The 21,657-nt window shown below is 42.9% G+C and overlaps 1 protein-coding gene across 2 annotated transcripts in view; it reads left to right on the plus strand.

The window, feature by feature from the left end:
- Positions 1-3,106: 3,106 nt before the first annotated feature.
- Positions 3,107-21,657, plus strand: part of LOC138625220 (metal transporter CNNM4) — a 48,323-nt gene continuing 29,772 nt past the window's right edge. Inside the window, exon 1 of one of the 2 annotated variants that reach the window (XM_069705995.1) lies at positions 3,107-4,520. In XM_069705995.1, the coding sequence (XP_069562096.1) occupies positions 3,113-4,520 (1,408 nt within the window). In that variant the 5' untranslated portion in view covers positions 3,107-3,112. The remainder of the gene's footprint in view (positions 4,521-21,657) is intronic. The other variant, XM_069705994.1, reaches the window with a different exon arrangement.

Genomic DNA, 21,657 nt, shown 5'->3' on the forward strand with positions numbered 1-21,657 from the left:
TTTTTCTGGGTTTTCTTCCTTAATTTCCTTAACTGGAATTTATGGTCATAACCAGGCAAGTCCAAAAATGATTAATAAAAAAGTGCCCACACATGACGAATGCAGATGCTTCTACACAGCATACAGGACACACCGGCTCACTGAATGGTGGAGGAGTGGGAAAAGGATGTGAATTATACTCTAATTGAACACAATGGCTTCACAGTCACCAGAACTCAACAGAACTGAACACGTGTGGAGACTTTGGTGTTTGACAATGGTCTGCACCTCAGCACCAACTTCACAAACACCAAATGAGGAGTGTTTCACTTTTAGAGAATCTACAATCCCAAAGATGATGGAAAAGCAGGAAAAGAAAAAGAGTTTTGAGATGAGGAGAATCTCAGCCAAGAAAGCATTGAAGCTGTTCTTTAGACTTAGTGGTGGCCCAAAGGAGGCAGTTTATAGTTTATTTCATAACCCCTTTTCTGATCTTCAAGGAGTATACAAAGTAAAGTAACTGGTATCAGTCTCCAGAGGAGATCATTTATATTTCCACCTGGAAGTACATGCAGAGTCACAGTGGAAAAGTCTTTCATTTAAACTTCTCTTTCACTCTCCTGTTAGTTCTGTTGCACCTGTAGTGGGACGATGGACGATGTTTTCTAAGAAAAATCTTCATTTTTAAAAGTAGAAGTTGTCAGGCCTGTTATTAACATTACTTTAGTGGAGTAGGGTTAGGGTTAGAAACTAATTCACTCTGAAGTAATGTTGAAGTGCAAAACACCAAAACATTAATTTAATATAATAATAATAGTTAAGTATCATGCAATTGTACTTATATACTGTATTTATATACATTATTTGTGTGCACCACTGATGAAGAGAAAGAAGACACAGAAGAAGTAGAGGAAGATCGAGGAGAATAAATCCTCTGATGCTGTAACTTCAACCAAAACTGGTGCTCTGAAAAAAGGTTTCCCAAATAGAAACAACCAAAAAGTTAAAATATTCAGACGGGTGAGAAAATGTTTCATGTCATATAAAGAACAGCTGAAAGTGTGAATGTGAGAATCCATCAAAAGTTTGAGTCTGAATTTGTGTCTGGAAGGAGAAACAGCAAACTTCCATATTGTCCGGTGACTTTCTAAGATGCCTATTTAAACAGTATTTACATCCACATTAATTTATGGGCTTTAGTCATGTATTTAAACATCTTCCAGTGGGCTATTTCAGTCATTATACCACTAAAGTGTCAACATGTCATTTTAAGTGGTAAAAGTTTATTTGTAATCATATAATTTTTTTTTTTTTACACACATTAGTAGCACTCCACTGGGAACACAATCCTCAGATTATAGTTTCATGTTGCTGTTTCTTCAGAGTTTAAATGAAAATTAAATTTTTGTTCATATTCTTTTCCAGCAATAAATGAAGTCTGTTATTTGTTCTGTACCCACCATATAGAGCATCATTTGAAGTATCGTTAAAACTTTAAGGGAAAGTTGGGGTGACTTCTATTTGAATAATACTTCGCAAAACATCCCATCAGGCTGCACTGCATATCATTTGACCACAAGATGGTGCTCTATCTTCAGTAAACACATTTACACACTGTTTCTACAACCAAAGAAAGCGTTTAGATTAAAATCATTGGAAAGTGACACGTGGTTCTATTTACTCTGACAGTTATTTATATTTGAATCCTTCATTTTTAAATTGAGCTCTTTTTCCTTAAACTAATACAGGGACTGTGTGCTTTTCATTTGCAGGGAGTGAGTCTTCAGGAAAAGGCTACTTTCTATTTTTCCTTTTAACACGGACATAATTGTGTTCAAATGTCAGATTCAGTTACAAAATGCAACACGTGGGAATTCAGTTTTCAGAGTTTGACAGATTGAAGGAGTATCACCCTGGGGCCAAAGATTTGTATTCTTGCATCCAGTGTTCAGTCTTTGTGCACAAGTGACACAAGAGGTCTGAGTGCTGCTTGGAGACCGCTTGTCTCCTTCCTGGCTGCCTCTGTGTGCGTTTCTGCTTTGTCACAATTACACATAACATTTCTAGCATCACATGTTTCCACTAGCGGTGCCTCATTAAAAGTCCTAATCTATACAGATGATAAAAACTCTTTCTGTGGTTAACCAATGACTTGCTGTCATATCTTCAGTCTTTTGTAATCTGTAAAGAACAAATATCCATTATGTGTTTTTGATTGGTTTTGATTAGGTTTGCCAGTAAATCCATTTACTCCCATTTCCATCAGAATGTGATGCAACGAAGGAGAAACTACACAGAAAAACAGGAGAGTTGGGACATTTTGTTGTTGTTATTTTAATCTAATTTATCTGAGCATTAATGAGTAATGTCAAATAGAAGCCAGATGTAAACTTAATTAGTATTTCCCTTAATATAAAACAAGTTTAATTGTTTAAGTGGTTTCTTTTTTTCACTTAAAAAACCCCAAGTAGCCTAAGGGATATCAATAAGCAACTGTGTCACTTCATTGTATTTATTCTTTTTCATATTTAAATAAGTTTACAATTATTAGTGAAATTGCCTTCATCTTGTTTGAATCCCATGCAGACTTATAATGCATGAATTTGAATTTAAATTAAAAATAGGCTATTGGAGTTGACATTTCAATGTTACATTTCAAATTATTCAAGCCTTTCTTGGCACGTCAGTTTATTTACTGTAAGCCATTTTGCTGCATAACATCAGACAGAGATAAAACACATCAGACAGTATTAAAACAAATGAAGCCTTTATTAACAAATTCAGTAATAGAAATAGAATTAAAAGAAATTACAAACGATATTAACAAAAAAAAACGGAAAAAAATGACAAAATCAGAGAGTAAATAAAATCCTTTTTGTTACGCTCCAAAATTTATGTTTAAGAGATTATAAAATCAGAAAACACGTAGTGAAAGTTAGAAACTCCACGCTGTCCACCTTAAAAGCAAAATTATCAGTCGACCTTAAAAGACAAAACAGAAGGACTCGGTCAAACTTTTTGAGTGACGTCGCCTCTGCTGATTGGCTGAGTTGCGGTATGCAAATTAAGGGGTGGGCTTGTAGCAACGAGTAGGTGACGTCAGTTCCCCCCGTTGGCAGAGAGCGAAACAAACATGGCGATAGACTCGAGTGGACGGAGGTTTATGCTAACTTTCTTCGTGTTTTATTGTGTTTTTGCGAGCAGCCAGGCCGAGGCGGCGGTCTCAGACTCAAGAAGTACCACTCGGATACTCGGCATGAGGCTGGAGAGGAGCGACAGACCGGCCGAGACCACCAAGTTCGGAGTTATCCAGGTGACCGAGGGCAGCAACATCTTCTTCAGGTTCTACGGGCTCCACTTGTTCCCAAACAGCTCGGAGCTCATCAGGTTCGCGGAACTGTACTCGAGCGACAAAGAGGATGACGCTTTCGGCGCGCTCGTGGTCTCGTCCAACAGGACTTGTCCCGAACACACGATGGATATAGCTGTGAAAGGGGACATGGATGTAAGCAACCAAAACACCGCCGGGGTGGTCAGCCTCAGCATCAAGCAGCTTCGGAAGAGCGAGGTGGTCAAAGTGTTCGGCTTGTGCGTCTTCGACGTCCAGGAGCAGAAGTGGTACCTGCTGGACGAGAAAGACGGCAGACTGCGGGTGGTGGAGGAGAAGAAGTCCCTGATGCCCATTTGGCTGCAGGTGATTCTCATCTCCTTCCTGCTGGTTCTGTCCGGCATGTTCAGCGGGCTCAACCTGGGGCTCATGGCTCTGGACCCGATGGAGCTCCGCATCGTGCAGAGCTGTGGCACCGAGAAGGAGAAGAAGTACGCGCGGAAGATCGAGCCCATTCGCCGGAAGGGCAACTACCTGTTGTGCTCACTGCTCCTCGGCAACGTCCTGGTCAACACTACCCTCACCATCCTCCTGGACGACCTCACCATGTCCGGCATCGGTGCTGTGGTCGCCTCCACCGTCGGCATCGTTATTTTTGGTGAGATTGTCCCCCAGGCGCTGTGCTCCCGGCACGGCCTGGCGGTCGGGGCCAACACCATCATGGTCACCAAGCTGTTCATGCTGTTGACTTTCCCGCTGTCCTGGCCCATCAGCAAGCTCCTGGACTGCGTGCTGGGCCAGGAGATCGGCACCGTGTACAACCGAGAGAAGTTGGTGGAGATGTTAAAAGTGACCGAGCCGTACAACGACCTGGTCAAAGAGGAGCTCAACATGATCCAAGGAGCTTTGGAGCTCCGGACCAAAACAGTGGAGGACGTCATGACGCCACTCGGCAACTGTTTCATGATCCACAGCGACACCGTGTTGGACTTCAACACCATGTCCGAGATCATGGAGAGCGGATACACGAGGATACCCGTGTACGAGGACGAGCGCTCCAACATCGTGGACATCCTCTTCGTCAAGGACCTGGCCTTCGTGGACCCGGACGACTGCACCACCTTGAAGACCATCACCAAGTTCTACAACCACCCGATCCACTTTGTCTTCCACGACACCAAGCTGGACTCCATGCTGGAGGAGTTCAAGAAAGGTTTGTGGAAGTATTATAGTGTTGTCGTGTGTCACCGGCAGAGTGAGGGTGAACTTCTCCATCGGTTTTGTCGTTGTCCGAGCCGAGTAATGGCCGTTTGTGTCCACAGGGTCGAGTGTCACTGCTCCAAAGTGTGTGTGAAGCTGTCACTGGAGCTTCACACACACTTTGGACTGAACCCATTTTTGAGGCTGTAGTGTGTTTTATGTTCCTCTCTCTTAGAGCCCAGTTTCTCTCTTTGCTCAACGTCTCCATGATTTTTAAAAAAATTTTTTTTTTACTTTCCAATGACCTGATTTAGTTTTAACTGATGGATGCGGGCAGTTGAGACGGCAATGTGGCCGCGGTGTGTTCAATCCAGTTTAGTGAGTTTTAACTGTGAGGTCATAGCTGAGCTTGACATTTGACCTCTCGGTCGGCGTGGGCCAAGCCGTAAGAAAAATGTTTATCTTGGGAATGAGTGATGCACAGATTTATCCTGCCTGCAGCCCGGCAGAGAAAAGCCCCAAAATAGCAACTGCTGCTGAGTTTGTTATTGCGCACGCTGAGCTTATATGACTCCGGTTACTACGCGCATCGAGCACTTTATTAAGAGGCCGCCTCTCCACGGCAGACTCCCTCTTGCATTGAGTGTTATATATAAAAGACGTATTAGTTTGAAGTGGGTGTGAAGTCATCCAAGTTCCCATCTTCATCATCTCCTATATTTAGCCTATCGACATTCATGTTGGAGTTACCACGGAGAGACGAGGTTAATTTCTAACAGTCCAAACTAAAAAAAACAACTAAAAAAACAGCCTTTCACAAGGTGATGAAATCTAAAGCTGTACGTCACACAGAAATGACTTTGCTGCGAACGGATGTTGAGTCTTTGTCAGATATCAAATGGAACCTCAGTCAGGTTTGTGATGATTTCAAAAACACTTCTCGGTTTGACTTCTCCCTTTTGCTTTGCACGCACACACACACACACACACACACACACACACACACACACACACACACACACACACACACACACACACACACACACACACACACACACACACACACACACACACGCACACTCACTCACTCACACTTGTGCACAAACTGACATATTCACTCTCACTCTCTCTCAGGAGGACGTACACACACACTGACTCGGGGATATATTTTCTTTTCTCAGGCATCTTGTCTCAAAGTTACAGACATTGGACGCACACGCTTGCCGTGTCTGCGTGTCGGCACGCTGAGGAACGAGTGATCGCCTCTCTGGCTCTGAAGTCGCATCGGTGTCTCGACTGTAAGACGTAGTAATACAGTCACAGCGCCGCGTTTCACCAAACGCATATCAGCAGAATGCTCTTATTTCCGTCTCTTATTTCCGTCTGTCGCTGCTGCTTATCGCTTCAATCAACAGATGAAAATTGTATTTTGTAGTTTCTGTGGTCGTGCACGATGTGACATTTGGCCAAGAAAGAGCTCTGCAGCTCTTCTAAGTGTGTTTGGCTGGCAAGGTGGGAGGCTTTGGCATCAGGCGGCAGTGCCTACACAAACACACACACACACACACACACACACACACACACACACACACACACACACACACACACACATTAATCTGGCTGCACAGAGTTGAGACTAATCTACACGGGCTCAAAGCTTGACAAAGAATCTGAGAATGGACTCAGTCACTGTGTATAAAGTCGTGTCGAAGGTTGTCGCAATGGAGAAAGCTCTCTGTGTTGGTGGTGGAAGACCTCAAAGTTATAATGAAACAAGGCATGTGTGAACAGGGCCCGGCTGTTTGCATTTTGTTGACTGTAAATCATACAACATTGTTGAGACTGCTTGTGAATTAACTGCAGTATTGAGCTTTTTAACCCTCTGAAGCCCATTCATTGTTTTTGCTCCTGTCACTTCACTGCACCAGCTCGTGCTGCACCTCTACGGAAACAGCAGCGTCATGGCTGGAAGTAGGAACAACTCAAACATGTCTTTTGTGCAGTGTAACACAGTTTTAATGTCATAAATCATAAAATATTTACATTTTTTTATTTCTTTGATAATTTAATTTGACAAAAGTTGGAAAAAAATGGCATCCGTATGTAGAAAATGTTTCAAGTTCCAACAATTGTTCCCAATATTGGGGGGAAAAATGGGGCTCCACGCGCTACACGTACATACATGTTCAACTATTTCCATTTTTACAAACCGTCTGTGCTCTCAGTCATCTGCTCGGTGCTCCGTTCTGCAGTTCAGTCAAAAATTCACTGAATGTTTGTCGTGTCCGTTGGTCTGAGCCGAGTTCTTCAAGGCTTCAGTCGGCCAGAGGAGCAGACTTTAGTTTTTAAACAGGATGCTGATCGTGCTAACGATTTATTTTTGGTAAAATTTTAAATAAATAGATAAAATATCACTCTTTTAAACTCCGATTTGATTAGTTTTCCTGATGGAAGGGTTCACTGAATATTATTAGTGTAATGGCCACCGTAAATTTGACAAATTGACAATAATTTACATGTTTATCGTTTGTTGCTGTGATAAGTGGTGTCATTTTGGTGATTTGTTTTTTAATGTATTTATTTATTTTAAAGCTAACATGCCTCAAAACCTGCAAGTGAGCTGCAGGGTTCAGAGGGTTGACTACATTAAAATATCAAGGAAAAGGATATTGTTGTGTCAGCAGGATGATATGAATATTGTAAAGTTGTTCAGTTGTAAGCATTTTAACACCACGATGTGAAGACGACTCCAAAGTAGTTGCTGCATCTTGCACAGCTTTGAAGCAGCTTTAATGACATCCCAGTCATGTAATGTGATGGAGGAGTCTGCATCTGCTCCGTAGCTCTTAAATAGGAAAATAAAAAGCTCAAAAAACAATTCATGTCATCATCTCACGGAGTCAGTCCACCTAGAAGTGGTCTGTGTATTATCGGGAAAGTTTTACATGCGTCTTGTAGCTTAACGGATAATGAGTGGAAATAACAAAAGTATACATTATTTATCGTCATGAAGAGCCTGATGCCATATGTTTCTCGTATGTTATGCATGGTTCTCCTCAGTGTGCCTGTTGTAGTGGCTATTCTGAGGAACTGTCCCTTCACCGAGATCTGACTCATCAAAGTTAACATTTCAAATGTGCAGGTAAATTCCCATTTTATTTTAAAATACCGCACAGTAACATTACTGAAAGGTATCCGTGATCCAAATGTGCAAACGCTACTTATTTAAAGCTTCTAATGTGATGAGAGGAGATGAAGAGGGTGGAGATGCAGACTGTTTACGTTTGCTCCACTCAAAGAAATGAATAAGATGCACGTCTCTATGTTAGAACAGAGCTTCATATTGCAGTATTTAGTTAACAATTACGGGGTTTGATATGCATTCGTGGTTTCTGGTAAAAATGATCTATTTCCTGCCATTCAGCTTCGGTTTACAGACCGGGCTGGATTTTTACTGGGGAAATCCACCGACAGCACACAAGAGTTTCTTCTTGTGGTAATTAGGCAGGAAAAAAACCCACGTTTGGTCCGATCGGGAACTCGGAAGAGAATCCAAAGTATTGTTTTTAGGGTGTCAGCGTTCCCGCCTGTGGTCAGATGGAGGTGGGCTGCGTTGACGTGGTTACGTACGGCCTTCATGTCCTGCCAGCCCCCCCGCCTCTCCTCTGATCCGACGACCCGCTTGCATCTCGAGTTCCTCTCGCTTGCTTCTTAGCATCGGTTGCCACGGTGATGGCATCCTGCAGCGGCAGTGTGTGGACGCAGGTTGGGCTCTGTACGAGTTTGACAATAAGACATTCAGTGTGTGTGTGTGTGTGCGTGCGTGCGTGTGTTGTGTGTGTTGTATACTCGCATAACTCGTCAGTCAACATGACGTGACCTTTCAGACAGACTGTGAAGTGACCTTATTAGTCACGATGAAATTTTAATGACGCGCTGACTGTCATCACAGGAAATAAGAACAGCAGGCATAACATTAAAAAAACAAGGAAACTTCTTTTATACAAGCATTTTTTTATCGGACGGTGCCGTTTATGGAAAGTAGTGGAACATGTTGAGGGGCGCACTGAGATCGGCTGAAATGACTCGTTCCTCTTAAATGTGACGACTGAAAATCGAGGCTAAAATACTGAACTCGCCCGTTTGTGCTTCTCCTGTTATCAACATCACACGGCAGGTTTAACTTCATGCCCGCTGGACATCAGGCGTAATTTAGAAAACACACAAACACAAGTGAACCATGAAGTCGCGGGAGGCGCTCTGTCAACAGACCGTCACATGTCGTGCCCTCAGGTATGTTTTATATCGGCCTCCGTTTGGACCCTCGGGACTCCGTCTTTCTTTGATAATACCGGGATGATATCAAGAAAAAAAAAACGCAGGAGAAAATCTTTGTACACATTTTTTTTTGTGGTGGTATTACACGTTTTCATTCATATTGATTGCGACAAAAAGTCACAGTTCACATAAAAACAAAACTCATTTTAGGTTTTATTTAAGATTCGGCTAACTCACTTGCATTTGCTTCTCGCACGTCATTAAGATCGGAAGTTTTTGTTTGCTTTTGAAAAATTAGAACATTATTTTAACCCAAGTTGAACGTCTCGTGAGAACGTGTTCGATGTTTGTCTGAGTATTTCAGTTGTTATTCAATAATTGCTGCTCTACTGGTTTTCAGGAGCAAAAGTGACTTCCGTTTTTTTTTTTTTTTTGGCTTTCTCTTGAGTTGTAGGATGGACACCGTCGTGGGTGAAGCTCCCCGGATTGGTTGATTGGATGTGAGTGGGCGGGCCTGGGACTTCCACACTTAAACACAACACACCAGCTTAACGTTCAACTCTGAGCCCTTCAGGAAGCGTTTTGTTTGTGGTTGTCAGGACCGTCTACGTTGTCTGCAGTTTATCTGTGTTTGGGTGTTTCTCCGGCCGCCCCGCCCGGTCTGCAGGACTCCGCTGTGGTTTCATGACCGTTTGTCTGTTGGGCAGCTGTGTTTCTCCAAAACAGATTCATTTGCCAACGGGTGGTTACTGTTAGCGTCTTTTAATGATTTTTTTTTTTTCTTTCAGATTCTAACACAGTTGAGTTAAGTTAAGAGTCACGTTGCTTTGACTGTAAGATGTGAACATTCTTAATATTTTGGACCAGAAATTGGAGCTCACGACACTTGTAATGATTCTCCGGCGATCTAGAGACCAAACTCATTCAGGCAATTGAAAAAATAACCGAGAGATGAAGCGAAACAGTTACAGCCGAGTCGGACGCGGTTGGAAGCTCCGTATAAAGTTTCCTGAAGTAAACGCCCTGGAGTTAACAGTTTTGTAGTATTCTCATCAAGTACTGCGTGAAGTAAAGTACTGTACAACTAAGACGGTCTACAACTAGTGGATGTTACAAAGGGTTGTATGTAGGTCTGTGAAGCCCTGATCATGTGCCGCACCAGAACACATGATGGCACCTCCTGATAGCAACAAGACCAACTCCTGTTTCCATTATGAAAAACTCAAGAAGATCCCATCAGACCTGTTTTAAAGGAAGCGAGCGCGGGATGCGCAGTGCTTTACTTGCATGAAGTACAGCAGACCAGCTTTTCTGGTATGTTTGCGGTGCGGTCTCAAATTGTGAGGATCATCGTGGACTCTTTCAGAAGAGGACGTTTCCATCACGCAGACACGTTGCCGCAGAAACCGCGAGTCGGCCTTTAGAGTCGTCTCTTAGGCAGCCTCCCTTTTGTTTTTCTTCTTCTTCATTGACTCTCAAAACTTAACTGTTCACTTCATCATGTGTTCTGACAGGTCGGCATCCGCGACCTTTGTCCTGCTACCAATGCACACACACCTTCAGGTGCGCACACACTCAAACACTGCTCGGCTTGTGACACTCCCTGTACAGACACGCACGTCTTCACAGCTTTACATCAGAGCTCATTCATTCACTACATTTCCTTCTCGACTCCTTGCTGGAACTGTTAATCTAAATGTAAACGTAATCTCAATTTTTAAACCAACTTTGAACCGACCTCTTTCAGATGTAGGAGACCAGCAATAAATCCTTTGTTTGCTTCTCTTCAAGCATAAAGAAAGTTCAAGTTTAATGACTTTGAGTAAAGATTACTCAATCTGGGCCTGATAGGGCTGACGGAGTCTCACCACCTCCTCACCTCCTTTTGTGTGATGGGTGTGTCTCTATCTCACTCTGTCCTTCGTCTCTGTGCCCAGATTCCCCTATGTCTGTCTCTGTCTCGGTCTCTGTCGGCCTCTGTGTCTCTCTCTGTCTCTGTCACTGTCTGTCTCTGTCACTCTGTGTCTGTCTCTGTCTCTCTCGGTCTCTCTGTCTCTGTGTCTGTCTGTCTCTGTCGGTCTCGGTCTCTCTCTGTCTCGATCTCTGTCTTGGTATGTGTCGGTCTCAGTCTCGGTGTCTCTCTCTCTGTCTCTCTCTCTCTCTCTCTCTCTCTCTCTCTCTCTCTCTCTCTCTCTCTCTCTCTCTCTCTCTGTGTCTGTCTGTCTCTGTCTCTGTGTCTGTCTCTGTCCATCTGTTTTTGATGTTCTGGGTGTTTTGACTGCAGAGAGGACTGGTCTCTGTTACCCTTGATAGCGTTTGGATTTGCTGAAACACTGTCAGTTTTACAACTGGTAAGACTGATAGTGTTTCAGCAAATCCAAACAGGACAAACTCTATGTTTCATGAAGCAGTTAGGAGGTTATGCAACAACGGCTACGTTCAAATTAAAGCTGGAAGTGTGCCAGTCTGGTGAAAACATGGTCGGACCGGCAAACTGAGAATCTTTCACATAACTGAACACTCTGGAAACATTTTCTAATCCCTCCTAAATTATTCACTAAAAGCTGTTTATGAATAAATTTGAGGTGGGAAATGGGTCATGCAGCTGCAGAATTATACTTTGTTTTATTAGTTGTTAACAATTCATCAGTTGTGAGAGGACTTATCCAATCCCTTTGTTGCATGTTCAGTGTGTATTTGTGCCTTAACATAATCATATCTTAATATAATTGGAAACTAGGCCTCTGGATATGAATCCACCTATTTCTACACAAAACATTCATTTTTCTATAACTTATTGCTGAGATGTGACCTTTTAATAATGTGCTTTATACAGAATATGAGATAACTAACCAGATGGCTCTCAAAAGCATTCTCCACCACTGCCATTTTTCTGCAGGTATTTGTGTTTGTACATGCAAATATTTGGCTTTCTATTTCTATGAGGCAGCCTCTCAGGTGATCTGCTGAGTCACGGAGAGTCCACACATCCACATTCATTCACTCACTCACACTCCTGTCAGCTGGCTTTCCTGTCTGTAGCTCCTGGATTGCATTTGTGGAAGATAAAACCTCTGTGGTTGAGTTAGATCTGCAACCAGGTTTGTATTTTCACTCTTGTCTGTGACAGCATTCAACTACTCGGGCAGAACAATATTTTCTCTCCTAAATGGGTTCGGTGTCAGTGAAGAAAATATATTCTTACTTTATCTTTATTTTTAGACTTTAAAGCACATTTCCTTTTAAAGCTAAGCACATTTCTGTCACAGCTCATTCTTAGTCATATTTTAAAATATTTGATTTTATGTTAAGGTAAATCATTAAAAACAATAAATAGGATTGTTGAAAATGAGCATAATCATCATTCCTCTATATTTCTATTTCAAGGGAACTCAAAGGTCTTCTCACCCAGACTTGAGTGTGACTCCACCTCATCTCATACAATCAGCAGCTGGAAATCAGTTGCAACCAACTTTCCCTCTGATTATTTCTGCGTCCTTATCGGCCCGCCTGCTGCTTTTCTCTCTTTTCCTGTCTTGTCGGTGTAGCTTAAAGTGCTGACTGTGCGGCTGCAGTCCTCTCAACTCCAAATTAGCACCGATGTTTAGTGTGTGTTCGTGCATATGTTACATCACAACACTTCCAGACTGTGCGCCGCAATCATATCAGTCAGCATGAAGAAAGAGCAACTCAGCAGAAATGTATTGATGTCCCCAAACACAAGCGCCCAGAGCTGTCTCAGCCTTTTGTTTGAATTGCACATCATATTGCATAATGCCGGCCTTGATATAAACACAGTGTTGAGATTCATTTTTATTATCTAAACACAAACAGCTTGATATGAACTTGCACTAAATAAATGCTGTACAACAAACAAAGAGAATAAAGTCAGGTTATCTGTCCCCAGTTTGAGCGTTCAGCAGTTTTTGATGCAGATGTTATGAACAGATTAGTGTCATGGTTTATTTCCCACCCATGACTGTCAGTACTAAGACTGCTTTCAGTTCGACAACGGCTCCAGAAATGTGCCTTTGTTTGAAAGTGACAGTGGAGGCAGACAGGAAATGTGGATGAAGAGAGCAGGGAAATGACGAGCAGTAAAAGTCTGGCCAGTCGGGAATCGAACCGGGGACTCGCTGCTCAGAGCGTGTCGTGCCCTAATCACTGGGCAGCAGTCACGTTGCCCCTAGTTTGTTGGTTATCGATCGAATACTCGTTTGTTCTTTAAAAAACAAAGAAAAGAAACGAAAGAAAAGTACAGCTTGTTATTATTTGAACCAGAATCCCAAACCAAAGATTCACCGACAAAAACACCTGAGAAAACTCCCAAAAAGTCAAAAGTAAAAGCTGAAACTAATAGTTTTGTCATTTTTTTCTGAATAAAAGAACTTAACTTATTTATCAATGGTTGACCAATTCTTGTGTTAAGGTAGGTAGGTAGGTATAGGTAGGTATATACTTTATTAATCCCAGAGGGGAAATTTTTTCGCCACAGCAGCATACATACAGGAGCAATAATAGAAACAATAGAATAAAATAATAATAGAATAGAATAATATAATAGAAAAGCAATAAAATAAAAAATATAAATATAAAATATAAAATGCACAGTACATACAGTATATATACAGTACATTAAATATCTATATATATTATATACAACAAACCAATAAATACAGTCAACATATATATATATATATATACATACAGTACAGTATATATCTATATATATAATATACATATAATATACAAGCAACCAAGAAACACAGTCAACAGTGTTATTGTACTGTGATGGATTTTGCCAGAGGTGAGTTATTGTAAAGTCTTATGGCAGTGGGCAGGAATGATCTCCTGTATCTGTCCTTGTGACAGCGGAGCTGGAGGAATCTTAAAGATGCAGACTGGACGCTAAAGTGACTCGCTAGCTGATCTTTTGGTAAAAGTGGTATTATATTAAAGGATCGGCCGGGCTAGCCCGTTAGCATGCTAACTTCCGTAGATGTTTCTGCAGCACATTCTGTGCTTAATTTTAGTGCATTTTAAATGATTTAAACTAAATATCTTACATATTTAATCCACTAATAGTTCCAGCTCCAGTGGGCTCCTTATTTTTGCTAACATTACTCTATTGGTACCACATGGTCCTCGTGGAGACTACGGCCATTTGCAGAACCACGTTTTTATCTCGACACAGCCCAGTCCAGTGTCCTCTGGTCGTCCACTGCATTGGACAATTAAACACATGCTAACTCTCACGTTAGCATTGTGCTGATTCTGTTTTGTACCTTGTAAGTGTAGCAAATGATTGCTGCTGCAATAACTGAGCAGAGTTGTAAAATCCTTCCTCAAAGGTAAACAAACCGCGGTGCACTGACTTGGTGCCTGATAAGCTTTCTGACTTGGACTTTGTGGTGAATCATATTTCATGTTTTCTTACTCATAGTCTTTGGCAGCAGGTCCACACCAACGTACCCGTTCGGAGCTTGTTATTTTTATGCACTTGTTTTGAAAGTCTGAACACAGCCTAAACCGCAACATTTCACCACCTCGGCTGCAGCCAAACGTGGCGAGCACTCCGACGTGAAGCCCTTTTTGTTCATAACGTTTTCAGTCACTGATTGACGGCCCTCCAGATCAGATCTGTGTGCACGGGGCTCCAGTTTTGACTGGAAAAACGGGTTAGAAGAGTTTGACCACTCCCACACAACAAGCCTTTCAGTGTGTGTGTGTGTGTGCGTGTGTGCGTGTGTGCGTGTGTGTGTGCGTGCGTGCGTGCGTGTGTGTACATATTTGCAGCCGTGTGCTTTTGTTTCATCTCCTCCCAGCGTGCATGTTTTGAAGTTGGTGGCTGTGGTCAGTGCCGCTGATATGTGGCCGGCCGGCCGGCCGGGTGTGTTTTGTGCGTGGGCAGTATTCGTGTGGCATTCCTTTCCCATACAGACTCATCGCTCTCCCCCTCATCCTTTTGTCGCCGATGTTTCATGTCAACAAACAGGCCGGCTGGCGGGCTGGTGAGTGAAGAGCCGGAGGGTAGAGAGACAGACTGGAAGGTCACCCGACCTGCTGGGAAATATCTGTGACCGGTGACAGAGTCAGTTCAATCAATTATGACAGGCAGACCAATAACAACATATCTAAAACTTGAGCAGGTGATCCAGCAGCGGAGCGGACTCGAACATGTGAACATAAAACCACGAGAACAGAATCTTGAAATGTTTGGTGTGCGGGAGGTTTTATTGTTTGTTTGGTAGTAAATGTTGTGGAAGTGCTGAAAGCAAAAAAGAGAAGCTGCATTCTGTAACTCAGCAGTTTTGTGTTGTGACAAAGGTCAATGTGTTTCTCGGTTCCTGTTTTAGTAAACTGCTCTCGGCTCTCACAGCTGTAGGTCTCGTTTTGGAAAAAAATCGAGGATTCTTTTTTTTTTTTTTTAAGCTAAAAAACAAATCCTAATAACTGTTTGTATTCGGTGTTTGGAAAACACAGACTGAAAGGAGGCCGGAAATATGATCCAACTGAGAGAACGCTGGTATTCACAATCGCTCATGGACGATCTCCCCTCGCTCCTCTCCTCCCATATCTGCTCGTTCCCCTTCGGGGTCGACGTCCGTCCATTAATAAATTGTCCTCGTCAGCACGTACTTATCGGGGGAGGAGCCGCGCCCTTCGTGACACACAGGAAGCGAAGCAGAGGAGAGAAACGTGTGCGATTGTCCTCGACAGCAGCAAATGCGAGCGAGACTCTGCTCTGAGCTGAAAAGACATGGAAGCACATCATTGAGATGAATAGCTTTAATAAGACATTGGGACGGCAGCAGTGGGACCAGCCCTATAAACACAAATGTCTGTCGATGAGTGAGTGAGTGAGGGATCGTGGTTACACCATTGGTCGGCCAAATACTGCAACTTCCTGTATTCATTTACATTTAAAAGCCCCTTTTCCATATTAAAAGCCGTGTACGGTTTCATACGTGCTCCAGCTGTGTTTAAGTTTGGACCTCGTCTTGTCTTTCCATCGAGGTCCCGATGTTAGAGGAAACACTGCGTTTCAACTTAGGGAACTCTTACCTCTGGACACCTCTCACCGATACTCTGTATGTGAGGCGTTTAGGGAACATAGTACACCGTAGAGTCTACTGATGAACAGCGTTTGAGGCGTTTAAGGGGCGTCTGTAAATTTCAGCTACTGAAAATAACCTGGGTTACACTCTCCCCCTATGAGCTGCGTGAGTCTCGGCATACACACTGAAATTGAAACTAATATTTCCAGAAGTATATAATGTACAAAAACAGCCAGATGGAGAGCATTTAATGAAGTATTGTGACACTGAAACCAGTTTATATAAAATAAAATCCTCATGAGTGACTTCAGTGGTGACCAGTCGGAACATTTTCCAAAGTCAAGGAGTGCCGAAGGCGTTCGCTGTCACTTCAGCTCAGAGCTCGTCCATAAAACCACGAGTGATGGAGAGATGGACTCGACCCAAAAACCCTCTGCTGTCATGTCAGATTCACAGTTTGATAAGTTACTGCTCTGTATTTCTAAAAGAGACCCTGAGGTGAATGTGCTGCGCATGCACACACGCACACACACACACGGCTACTTTGTGTGTGTGTTTATTTTTAGTTTTTTATAGCAGACTCTGCAGACACAAGTCAGACACTTAATGCTTGAAGCAGCTTGTATTTGGATGAACTTCATTGTAGTGTGTGTGTGTGTGTGTGTGTGTGTGTGTGCGTGCGTGCGTGCGCGTGTGCGTGTGCGTGTGTGTGTGTGTGTGTGTGTGTGTGTGTGCACACGCACACGCTCTGAAGGATGCAATAGACTCTTAAGTGACTCTCCAGTAACTGAGGGTAAGTATGTCCCCTGGGGTCCTACTTCCTCTGAAATATTGACTCAGCACTGCAGGGAGAGGTCACACACACACACACACACACACACACACACACACACACACACACACACACACACACACACACACACACACACACACACACACACACACACACACACACACACACACACACACACACACACACACACACACACACACACACACACACAGAGTGTCTTTTCCATTACATGATGTCTCTGTTTTTGTTGCTACAGTGATCGTGTATTCAGGGACTCTCTTACCGTGGGACACTGTTGACGAATGTTCTCCATCCTGTCAAAATCACGCCTTGAACGTCCCATGACAACATATCAATCCTTCCTCGTGATGTAATTCCTGATGAAGCAGGGATTTGGTGCACTACATAGCCTTCTAAGAAATATTGTAAATCAGTGATCACGACTGGACCATAAATTTATGATGACTTTATGAGATCTTTCCAGTTACAGTTGGCTCCTCAACATACGGAGCAAAACACACTGGTGGCTTACAATCAAGCAGAACTCAACAGTGATGTCATCCATTGGTTTGTGAGCTGCCGTCATGAAGCCTCCAGTTTGGAGCCAGAAGCGACTTGACTGCACAACAGGCCTGTCAATCAGACAGACACGCCCCCAAAAACACGGCTTTTTTAGGCTTATTTTCCAATTAATGATGGGATTATTTTCACATGCACCACCAGAAAACTAATAAGAAGAAGTCACTTTAGCTGACAAAACTGAAATAACTTTTTCATGAGAAGTTAAATGGGAGTCTTTGGAGCCGGAGGCTTTTTGGAGCCGACCTCTGGTGCCAGACCCAGAAGCTACATCCACTTTTATATACAGTCTATGCTTATAATGCATGTCCAAACATTACGCCAATTGTTTTCATAGAGATGCTCAGTAGAGACTACTTGGTCAAAATGATTTGATCCATAGCAGCACTAGGTATGAAACGCTGTACATAACAGCTGTCGTGACTCATCTGGCCGCTCATTATTCACAAACATCTACTGCGACCACCTAAAGTCCAGGTCCAAACCTGGGAAGTTGATCAGCGTGTTATTGGTGATGATGTTCAGTTCAAGCGGGAGAATGTGACTCCTGAAGTCGTCGGCCGATCATTAGACGGATCACTTTAAAGGGGTCGTTAACACTATGGAGTTAACATTAGTTTACGGCAGCTGGGAGGACGTGCTGTAACCGCTGTTGGTCATTGTAACCGGTCAAAGTGATGTTCAGCATCAGAACCTGGTAGAAGCTGCCGTCTGAATTTTCGGTACACCGCAGAGAATACAGATTAGTTGGTGTTGGAGTTTAGTGAAGCTCCACGTTTTTTAAAGTTGTCCAGTTGTTGTCAAAGAGAGAGCTTCGTGACACTAGCATGCTGAGGTGGACAAAACACAATAAACTACAGTAAAGAAAGCATCTGGGTTTGTTCTGGTTAGTTGTAACCAAAAACACATGCTTCACAATCTGCCTGGGTTGGCCATGTGGGCCATGTGGGCCATCTCTCCCCATACGTAACATTGTGCTGTATCCCATCACCAATTTCTTTCATGACGTGGTGTCAGTAAGTGATTCAAAGTGTCCGCCAGACACTTGGTTCTTGTTTGAATGGGGGTTTTGAAAACGCATTTTCTGAAGTTTATAACTAAGTTCACATCCGTAACATCTGTGGCATGCGGTCACTGAATATGAAGTACGTGTAAAAACTCTCTCAGGGTTGGTGATTCTGGTACCGTGCGGAGCTCAGAGCCGCTCGGTCACTGTGGGGAAGGTTTGACTACTTCTGTCCGCATGTTGAATCGTTCTCAGGGAAGAACTCTGCGCTCCGACATCCTTTCGTTGGTCCAAGCTGCTGCCCGGCTACGATGGCATCACAAAGCACTTTGTCTCACTCAGGCAGAAGTTAAACATAAATGTACCCTGTGAGGCCGAAACAATCAGCTAATCAGCTGCAGTCGATTGAATTGTGTCATTCCCTGATTTAGTTTGAATACCTACGCTGCTATTCATAGTTTGGTTTGCTTCACGTCTTCTTGTTGAGTACGACACCTTTTGGGGATTTTGATTCGTCAAAGAAAAGGAGCTATTTGAGAACAATTTGTATGATGAGCTTGTGAAACGCGTCACTCTGTCAAGATGGATAAACTCGCATTGAAGATAATCCGTCGTGCCTCGATAAGAACTGTTTGCGTTCGGTAATGAACGTCCCGCCTCGCTGCTTCCTCTCCAGACTTGAGCGTCCAAACCAAACAAACAGTTCGTCGTCCACCCGCCCCGTCATCTCATGTCGTCACATCACAGACTCCCTCTGTAAAGTCGGCCCGGTGGGAAATGGATTCCTCAAAGTCCTTCTGGTCTATTCGTGTAGTGAAGCTGAGCGAGGTTGAAGCCCAGAATGTGTGGAGTGTGTTTGTGTCATCGTGCCAGCAGCGCCCACTTTGCCAGGACATGCAGGCAGACATCAAGGACACACACATGCAAAGAAAAACACTTCCCGTCTTTGGTCTCGGTTTAATTGCCGGCCATGTGAGCTCTTTGTAAATCCCAGTGATCTGCTGCTTTCATTTTGGACACAAAGATTGATGGACCTTTTGTTGTTGTCTTCTCTTGTGTTCTGTTCTTCATGGAGACTTGATAGCTCGTGTTCGGGGAGAGAAATTATAAATAACAAAATGTCTTTGTAGTGTCAGAGAGGATTAATCAGATGTTGTTCAACTGAGTGAACGCAACTCTTGCTATATTTAAAAATCAATTCATCCGAGCCGTACGGTGTGTGTGTGTGTGTGTGTGTGTGTGTGTGTGTGTGTGTGTGTGTGTGTGTGTGTGTGTGTGTGTGTGTGTGTGTGTGTGTGTGTGTGTGTGTGTGTGTGTGTGTGTGTGTGTGTGTGAGAGAGACAAGACAGAGGAGTACTTCAATCCATGTGCATCCCAAAATGTGTTTGTCTGTCTGGGGGGAGTTGGACCGACGTCCCCTTGATGTCCTCTGATGCTTCACTCCGTCTGTGTTGTTAATAATTCAGAGCTTTGCCGGAGTCGCCTCGCCGCTTTTTTTGGGGGGACGCGGTGCTGCAGACGTCCCATCTGCTCTTTGAAGAGTTGGTCATTTGTAGAGTTCAGCAAGGCGTGCGTATATCTTTGTCTCCGTGGGTGTCCAAAGTCCAGACCCAAACCCAGCTGTAACGACCTGTACACATTAACAGGCTTCTTCACGGTGCAGGCAGGAGGTGTCGACATAAAGGTTAACGTTAGAACAGATACGTCAGGATACGAGTGTGTGTCACGATGGAGTTGGACTTGGACAGGTGTTTATGTTCAGGTGTATCAGATGATGTTCAGATGATCAGACCTGCAGCTGTAACATGATGGAAATCCAACAGTAATTGTACAAATATATCACACCGTAATGAGCAAACAAAAGAGAAGGTAAACAGAAGTATTTTGCATGACGTGATCACCTGAAGGTGTTTTACACTTCGAGTGCCGTTTTATTTCCGAAGGACGAGAGAATTCATTTTATTTGCAGAATAAAGCTGAGATAATGTCGAAGCGTCAGATCAAAGTGTCGAAGCGGTTTGCATACGAACTGAACGAGACAGAACTGCAGTGTTGATCTCGTCAGTGGATTTGAACTCTTTGCTTCGGTGTCTTCGGCTGCCGTGGGACTCGGTGTTGTTGCCATTTGTGCTCCGATTCACGAGGATCCAAGTCAAAGCATCCTGCTTCGACTGGAAACCTCCGAGGATCACGTGAAGTCAGACAGGAATGTGGCTGGAGCATACTGAACATATCGAATCCGTGCCGCAGTTGATCAATGCGCTTTCTGCTGTTGTAACGTTATCGGTATTATATTTCACAGTCAGGGGTGGATAATAGTTTTTGAATTATTAGCACACGCACAGTTACATTGTCGCTTTTTCTGAAGTTGTGTAATCTCTGTGGTACATTTAATCAGTTGATTTAATTTAATCAGTTAAATGAAGTCTTTAATGTAATCACGCTCATCTCAAGTGTGATTGTCTGACTTTAGTCGTAACGTGTTCCTGCACGTTTCATGATAAAAGCTTTGCTGAAGGGTTTCTGCTCACTGAAACGTAGAAGCGCTCTTGAAACTGATGCAGGAAGTGTTGAGGTTTATTTTTTTAAGGCGTGATGGCCGTAATTTAAACGGGTTGAACGGTGGCAGAACCAAACGAGGCTTCTTGTTGAAGTAATCACAACACCTTAAATGTCAACATGACAACTTTGTTTTCTTTGCGGCTCTCTCGCATAGCTTGCGCTTGAGATGATCGGGTCTTTAAACACTTCAAAAAATAGAAAGTAATGTCTGATTTCTTCACTTTGAGAAAACAAAAAGTGTCCGAGCGTTGTTCCAGGACTCTTTGGCAGCATTATATCAGTTTAGAAGAGTTTTAGTTTACAGTACTGGTTGTAGAAAAGACACATTATGAAGTATCGACGATGATGTCATAGTTAAAACTAAAGAATGATTTCCACCAAGAAGTGTTGTATGTGTCACTAAGATCTAACAAATGCAGCTCAATACTTGCAACACTTTTGGACGCAGCATATATTACTTATATGGTGATATTAATATATATATTTATATGCTTTATATATAGATATAGATAGATAGATAGATATCTATCTGGAGATATATATATATATATATATAGATAGATAGATAGATAGATAGATAGATAGATAGATAGATAGATAGATAGATAGATAGATAGATAGATAGATAGATAGATAGATAGATAGATAGATAGATAGATAGATAGATAGATAGATATTGTGTCATATTACCTTTCATTTGGCAAATCATTTGAGAAACTGTTTTTGGAGTAAACAACCAGAGAGGAAGGCCTCTACTCGGTTATTCTATTAAATTACATACTTTGACTTTGCGGTATCTCACACCGATGGAGATTATGACACTTCTGCTCGCTGATTTGCAGCGTTGAACAAAATGACCCGACGGAGCAAGAAG

Source organism: Brachyistius frenatus, unplaced genomic scaffold (assembly GCF_029030835.1).
Source record: "Brachyistius frenatus isolate BFR_SWC_R1_liver_20210118 unplaced genomic scaffold, ASM2903083v1 Contig_60, whole genome shotgun sequence".
NCBI classification, from domain to species: Eukaryota; Metazoa; Chordata; class Actinopteri; family Embiotocidae; genus Brachyistius; species Brachyistius frenatus.